At 40.4% G+C, this 8074-nt stretch overlaps 1 protein-coding gene across 1 annotated transcript; it reads left to right on the top strand.

Moving 5' to 3' along the window:
- Positions 1–3622: 3622 nt before the first annotated feature.
- Positions 3623–7139, top strand: LOC137723058 (probable sugar phosphate/phosphate translocator At1g12500). The gene has a single exon (XM_068462214.1). The coding sequence runs from the start codon at positions 3969–3971 to the stop codon at positions 5049–5051; it is 1083 nt and encodes a 360-aa protein (XP_068318315.1). The 5' UTR covers positions 3623–3968; the 3' UTR covers positions 5052–7139.
- The last annotated feature ends 935 nt before the right edge of the window (positions 7140–8074 follow it).

Raw genomic sequence — 8074 nt, forward strand, 5'->3', positions numbered from 1 at the left:
ACCCGAAGGCCCGTATTTCACCCGACCCGATGGCCTAATATATAAATCTTCAATCGACCCGAAGGCCCGGAGCAGAACAGTGACCACTAGATGTGCACAAAACATTGAATATAGTCTTTCCAAACATAGGTAATATATCTCAAAAAAATCTTCATAGTATAAAGTCATCCAACATCTATACTATAAAGAAGTGTGTAAAGCATGTTCTAAATAGTATATCGTCATCCATCAGATATCCTAAAAAGAACATGGGTTCAATAGAAAATATGGTATTCCAAAATATTCTAAGTAAGCATGACAATCATATAAGGTAAATCCAATTTACTCATAAAACATTATTTGAAACGTGATCATTAAATCTTGATTTTCATGTGTACATTTCTACTATTAAAACATGCATTTTAGAAGGGGTCCACTCGCAGCTACTTTGCCGTCGAAGAGCCACGCAAACTAGCGAAGACGGAATCACTACAATATATGCACCTAAGCACATAAATGGTACAATTAATAAAACTCTGGTCAAACGATTGAATTTGAGAAAATGGATGTCATAAATGGGTCCATAATGTTGAAATTAGCCTACAAAGGGTCCCGTCTGAAACCCAAAAAATCAACCCAAAAAGTCAACGGTCAAAATCAAAGTCAATGGTCAGATCGATCAACGGGTTCGGGTCAGGTCAAACTGGGTTAACAGGCTTAGGTTTGGTTCGGGTTGGGCCTAGGGTTAGTGGACCAGATCCATGGCCCAAAGGCCTGGATCTAATTGGGTTTTGGGTCTAGGCTTTGACAGGCTGGGCTTAAGTTCCACGAGCCAAAGGCCCGAGTTCCATACGGCCCGAAGGCCTTGGGTTTTAGGGTTTTAAAAAGAGTTTCACCAGGTTGGGCTTAAAAGAAACGGCACGAAAACCCTATATCTACAAGGCCCTAAGGGCCGGTTTTAGAAAATAAATAAAACAAAATATAAAAAGGGTAGGGCTTGGGGATTTAGCGGGCCAAAGGCCCGATATTGGTCACGGCCCGAAGGCCTGGTCTTCTTGGTTTGGGCTTGAATGGCATTTCTTTATCCGGGAAGAAGGACGGAGCCTTCCAAGCTCTGGTCAACGGCATTTCGCCGATCTACCCTCCGATCTACTTACGAACATGAGGATACAAGAGAGGGGAAGAAGTTTGTTACCTTGGTTTCGTCGAGAAAAGACCGAAGGTGGCCGAATTTAGGCTCGCACACCCACAGTTTGCCGAACTTGGGTTTTAGGTGCCCTTTGGGTGTCTCGGGGTTCCACAAAAATGGAGGGAGAAGGAAAAAAAGTCTGGGAAGGTAGTGGTGGTGCTGCAACGTCATCGAGTGTCTCTGGGTGTGAGGGTGGTACTGAGTTGATCGGGAAAGGGAGAAGGAAAGAGATTCGGGAGTGAGAGATAGAGAGATGAGAGAGAGAGTCTCGGGGTGGGGGAAAGAGAGAAGAAAGGAAAGGGTTAGGGAACTGCCGCGTGGCAACTAAAGAGAGGAGAGAAAACCTAAAAGGGATCCAGATTGGTTAAGGATAAGGGGACCAAAATGTAAAAAGGTGTAAACCTTTAGGGGAAATGTAAAATTCACAATAAATTTGGGGAGGGGTTTTACAGTGGTGCCCCGTGGGGGTGGTGCCACTCCGCTCGTTGTTGCGTTGAGCATCGTGGATCGCTGTGGTCCAAATCCTTGAACGTAGTAAGTTCTGTTCGTCGTGGTTTCTGAATTTCTTGTCATTGTACTTTTCTTTTACGTTTATTCAAAGAATTTTTATAAAAAAAATTCTAGGAATAGGAACGTATGAAAAATCAACAAATGAACAAAACAATAGAAAACCTTGGATGCGAGAGTCTTCTTCAAGAGTGTGAATCAAACTCTCAATGAAAGCACTAATTTATGGATGCAAATTTCCGCCTTCTTCTCCCTTGACAAAAATGCACCTACAAAATAATAACACCTAAGATTAAGATCCAGAGCCTCGCGCGCCCATGATGAATTGGTGGAAGGGGGCATTGGCTGAAGAATCTTCGATGCCAAAGTTAGAATTTTAGAGAGAAAGTGTTTAGGGATTTTTAGGGAGAGAATGAACTTAGCTTTTTGGAGAAAAACTATGGTTATATATAGGGGTGTAGCTAGCCCTATTTGGAGAAATAGGGACCGGCCACTTATGGTGGTTTTTTTAATATAATTGCAAGATATTATGTCAAATACTATCCTGTTCTAATTTGGTAATTAATCCCAATTAGAACAGGAAAATTGGGAGTTACCTTTTGAATGGGGATTTGATGAGGAGTGATGATAAGGTTTTAAATAAATACCATTTTGAACACCTTTGACTCTTCCTTGACTGAGCCATTATTGTCGGCTGCTTGTGTGTGCGAATCCCGGTGTGCCTCGAGGGTAATTTTATATTTTTTACCCAAAAGTGCATGTGTCGCCTCCATAATTTTCTTCATTATTTTTGGCTCCACAATAGTGTTGAATGCGGTACTGACTTTTGTACTCAAGCAGTCGTGGCTGAGGAAGAAACACGACTCACCCTTGGGTTCAATATATTGAACACTAAGTAACACCTCACTTCACTGAGAAAGCTAATGAAGTGACCTTGTTCAACTTGAGAATCAAGGACTCCTTGCTGGCAGAGACTTGGATAGGTAACCATCCAAACTCGAAACTGAAGATGTGCTGATGGAAGGGTTAGGGTAATTAGTAGTTTCTCAAAAGCGTGTGAAGGGTTCATGTAGAGTGAGGTTTTGCGCATAACATTTGTTTTTTTGTTGAGTTAAAGGTCTCTTTCCTATTGCAAAGCATCTTGTAGTTATATAGGTGAATTTTGTGATGACCAAGTCCGCCAAAGTAGAGTCCAAATAGGACTATGACCCCTCATCACACATCTGGATATTCTTGGCATTATCTCATCATACCCTCCATTGGTGAAACTCAATCTCTATCAAACCTTCAACCTTTTTTACTTGAACTAGAACTCTAAACCTAGTCCTCTTATACATTTGATTCACTTCTTATATGATCAGTCACACGTTTTGATTTTTGAATAATTCGAATCTTATCAAAACCTGATCTGATCCTTAACAATTTTAATTCAATCAAAACTCGACCAAGTTGGGACTAGATCTGTTCCTTTAAGAGTCCTACCTAATTAGGACTCGAACGAATTATATTTTTGTGAACAAAAACACCTGGACTAAGAAATCGCCATTGGGCTAAGAATCACAATCTTTCAAACCGAGTTATCTCTCCTCGGCCCAAACCCAGTATTTCAGACCCAAACAAAACGATACCAGTGATTTGATTCTCATTCCTTAGAAATACGTAGGCAATCCAATCTGAATTTAATCACACCCCCAATAAACCCCATTCTCCTTTCGCCAAAATTCATAAGAGATTGTGATTGAATTTTGCTCCGTTTGCAAATATGCGTGATTTGGATTCCAACAACATGTATGTATATTTATGACTATCTACCTATTTTATACGATTTTAAAACCCGCTAATTAAATTCCTAAGATTCATTCCGAAACCAATAAGTTCATTGTGATTGGCTGGGGAGTTCTCAAGCAGCAGACTGCTCCCACGCACTTGTGTTAATTTTTACAGATAAAGTAAAATGTTAAAGCCGCGGACAGAGCCGCAGAGTCACCCGCGACCAGAAAATCACAGTATAACCAACGATAAACACCGACACTGTTAACTCCCTTCGCTTCCAAGGAATCTTAATCTTAATACCCCTAATCCTAATCCAACGGCTACCAGCCCTCCCTCCTCCCAAATCTAAATTTCCACCGTCGATAACAATGACCAAAGTACCAAAACCCGTAAGTCGTCAATCGTCAATCCTCGTCCTCGGTCTCATCTCACTTGTTCAGATCTGAGAGAGAGAGAGAGAGAGAGTGTGTGTTCCTGCTGTTGGGGGTGTTTGAATTATTTTATTCCCATTTTGCCCCCGATGGTGGAGGCACAGACATGGACGACGCGTCGTATGAGCAACCCACGGCTGCAGGACACGACGTCGCCCGACCAGGTGATCGACATTCCGGCCACTCCCCCTGGCGACGTCCGCAACGGGACGAGCTACGGATTCTCCTCCGCCGTCGGATCCCTCCTCTCCCCGACAATATCGACGGCGGCGATTGTTGCATCCTGGTACCTGTCGAACATCGGCGTCCTCCTCCTCAACAAGTACCTCCTCAGCTTCTACGGCTTCCGCTACCCGATCTTCCTCACAATGCTCCACATGATCTCCTGCGCCACCTACAGCTACGTCGCTATCCACCTCCTCGAGCTCGTGCCACGTCAGTACATCCTTTCCCGCCGCCAGTTTTTCAAGATCTTCGCACTCTCCGCCATCTTCTGCTTCTCCGTCGTCTGCGGGAATACCTCCCTCCGCTACCTTCCCGTCTCCTTCAACCAGGCCATCGGCGCCACCACCCCCTTTTTCACAGCCATCTTCGCGTTCGTCATCACGTGTAAAAAGGAGTCTGCCGAGGTCTACGGCGCCCTCCTCCCCGTCGTTTTCGGGATCGTGTTGGCCAGCAACAGCGAGCCGCTGTTTCATCTGTTCGGTTTTTTGGTCTGCGTGGGTTCCACAGCCGGCCGGGCATTAAAATCGGTGATGCAGGGGATTTTACTCACCTCGGATTCTGAGAAGCTCCACTCCATGAACTTGCTTTTCTACATGGCTCCAATGGCGGCCTGCATTCTCCTTCCCTTCACTCTCTATATCGAGGGCAACGTGGCGGCCAAGACGGTGGGGAAAGCGAGAACCGACCCCTTCATTGTTTTTTTGTTGGTTGGCAATGCCACGGTGGCGTATTTGGTTAACTTGACTAATTTCTTGGTGACCAAGCACACCAGCGCGCTCACACTACAGGTTCTCGGCAATGCCAAGGCGGCGGCGGCGGCGGTTGTATCGGTGTTGATATTCCGGAATCCGGTCACGGCTATGGGAATGACTGGGTTCACGGTGACTATCATGGGGGTGGCGCTTTACAGCGAGGCCAAGAAAAGGTCCAAAGTTACAACTCATTGACAGAGAAAGAAAATAAAGATTTGAATCGAAACCACAAACAAAAAAGAACCATTCATTTTGACTGCCACAGAAATTCGGGTACGATTTTTTCATCTTTTTCCTTTCTTACTTAATTGATTTTGTTTTTATTATTGTTTTTTATTTGTGAAATGAAAAAGGAGGAGGATTTGGACCAAATGTTAAGTGGAATTGGAGTGTATAGGATGGTGGGGGGAGGGGGGAGGGGAAAAGGTTTGAGCTCTTTTTTCTGCTTTTCTGTGCTTTAAATTGTTGGTGATGGGGAGGAATATGTAAGTGTTTCTCTTTCACTTGACCCTTTTGTGTAACTGTATATGATATGCTGCCTTTTGAATTGAACCCATGCATGTATTTTGATGGAGGGAAAATTTCTCCTCCGAATCCAATTTGTAAAACACGTTCTTGGTTATTTAACCCCTCTATCAATATGAAATTTTAGCTGATTCTCTTTTGCAAGAATGTTTGTGTGTTTTTTGCGCATTGCTTAGCTTGTTTGTTTTGAATTTGGTGTTTCGTTGATGCAACGGTTTGAAGTGGAGTAATTCTGCACAAAAATGAAGTGCTTGTGTTGTAGGACTAGAAAAAATAAGAATAGGGCGTGTCTATTGATTGTTGAGGATTATAATTAGGTGGAACTATAAGGTCTCGGCCTTGCGACTACCGCATCCTGGGTTCGAAACACCCCCTCCCCTCCAAATACTGTGGCGTATCAACATCTAATTAGTTGGAACTATATTTTCTAAGGGTTCTGACTTCTGATTGTAACTTATCTGATGTGAGTAATTATGTGCAATCAAGACTTAATTTTGCTAAATTATTGCAACAATAATGCTTTGTTAACGATATCAGAGTCACCGTCAACCTACCTTTAGGCGTTTGATATTATTATCTTTATTCTTCTAAAATTTATTTCTTATTAGAACCAATTGGAATTGGAAAACTATTAGATCAGAAAAACATCTGATTGGTTTCTTGTGTAGAATAAGTTTGCTTGTTTGACTTGGCTAGTTAGGTGAAGGATTTTTTACTTTTGACTTGGGATCATCTTTCTCTAACTAAGGGAGATGTTAAGTGATTGGATTTCCTGAAATCAACAAGTAGTTGAATTCATGGAATTCCAGGAACATTCTTCAGATGAGAACATCAAAAATATTTCACTCTCCCACAAGTTTTAGCTAAGAAGTGAATAATTCCTATGGGCGAGACTTTCTATGATGCTCCAGAGTATCAGATACTCCGAGCTTTTTAACCATTCGTATTTGGTAAAAAATGTAACCGTAGAATTTTTGAGGTAGTGAAGACATGACAAAATTAGCATTTCAGAGCTCCAATGCTATCTAGATCAAACATGGATTTCAAAAATATGCCGTAGAATTTTTCCTCCTTGAGATGTTGGAAGTAGATATGTCCTGCTAGGCTGTCTCATCTGTCTGTCCTAATAGCAACCACACCTTAAACCTGATACGCTTGTGTAGATAACCGCCAAGTGGCGACTTTCCATTCGCTGCAAATGGACTAGTTGCTTCATTCTTCTGAGGATGTGGTTTATGTTCGGGGCATTTTCTGAGAAGCAAGCAACCTATCAGCATGAAAGGAGGTAAGAAATTAAGACAATCAATCTAATTGCACTTGGTGTTGGTGGACCCGGCTGTTGAAACTTACTTGTTTGGTGCTGATATTTTCAATTTATTGTTTTAGTTGAAGAGTGAGTTTTTAATTTTTTTTTGGTTGCTCTATCAGCATGTTGTAGCTTTCACAAGAGAATCTGTCTTGTAACGGATTATAATCCCTTGTCTCTTTAACATGACAAAATGTGACACGATGAAGGAAAGATACAAGGGGATATACAACTGGAGATAGCTTAGAATATTTACGAATTTAGAGGTGGTCAGATTAATATTACGTGTCAAATGTGAAGAGATGAAGGTTTTGAATGAAAAGGGTTTAGGGTTGAGGTATAGTTGTATTTTCGAATGAAATTGTATTTTTGAATGAAAAGTCCCTTGAGGAAAAGGATTGGGGGTTAAGGCTATAATTGTATTTTCGAATGAAAAGTGCCTTGATTCTGTTTGGACGAGGAAATTTAAAATTACTAAGGAATTTTAAAACAACAGAAATTGAAATGATGGAATTGTATTTTTATAATTTGTAAATTTTCTTGTTTGGTTAACCTAAAAGAACAATGGAATTTGAACACAGAATTTGTTATTTTTAAACTCTGATTCATAGAAATTATGAAATGATATCTAATTATATGAAATATAAACTTGGGAATCAGAGGTCTCAATTTCTAAGTTTTTTTCCACATGAAAATTCTAAAATTCTATGTTTTATGAATCCAAACAAAAGAATTGACGTATGTCAGTTTATAAATTATGACTTTTGTCCAAATTTTAAGTTTATTTTCCTCGTCAAAACATAGCGTAAGATGGAAATTATACATGATGTGGAGTAAAATTCATACAATGAGATTGCAAAATTCACACTTACTAGTAGCAGGAGAAAAAAAGAAAAAAAGAAAAAAAAAAGCAGTTGGTCAAAACCAATTTTATTAAAAAAAACTACGAGACTAATCCGAAGTGCCCACGAAAACACCAATATTCGTCATCAGCCACGGTTGCAAGTTAAAACTTCTGGTTGCTGTTAGATATGGCATTCGTGTCGTGTTTCTTGTGTTAGTGTCGTTTTCGTGTCATACCCGATAGCTTAACGGATTATGCCGTGTAACATCCGTCAAAATAAACGGGTAATATGACCCGACGCAAAATCGATCTGTTAATATTATCAGGTAATATGATTCAATTCGCTATCTGTTAAGAAAAATATATTTAAATGAATAAATAATGAAATGAAAATAAAAAACATAATTGACCCAAAAAAATGTAAAACAAAATACTAAATTAGTATATACATACCACATTATCACATAAATATTACTTCAAAACATATAAAAAATTAATTACTAAATTCGCACTTGTAAATTAATTATTATGATTTTTTTAATG

This window comes from Pyrus communis, chromosome 17 (assembly GCF_963583255.1).
Source record: "Pyrus communis chromosome 17, drPyrComm1.1, whole genome shotgun sequence".
NCBI lineage: Eukaryota > Viridiplantae > Streptophyta > Magnoliopsida > Rosales > Rosaceae > Pyrus > Pyrus communis.

Bases quoted from the DNA above. Each gene is read 5' to 3' on its own strand.
- LOC137723058 (XM_068462214.1), top strand. From the start codon at position 3,969: ATGGTGGAGGCACAGACATGGACGACGCGTCGTATGAGCAACCCACGG.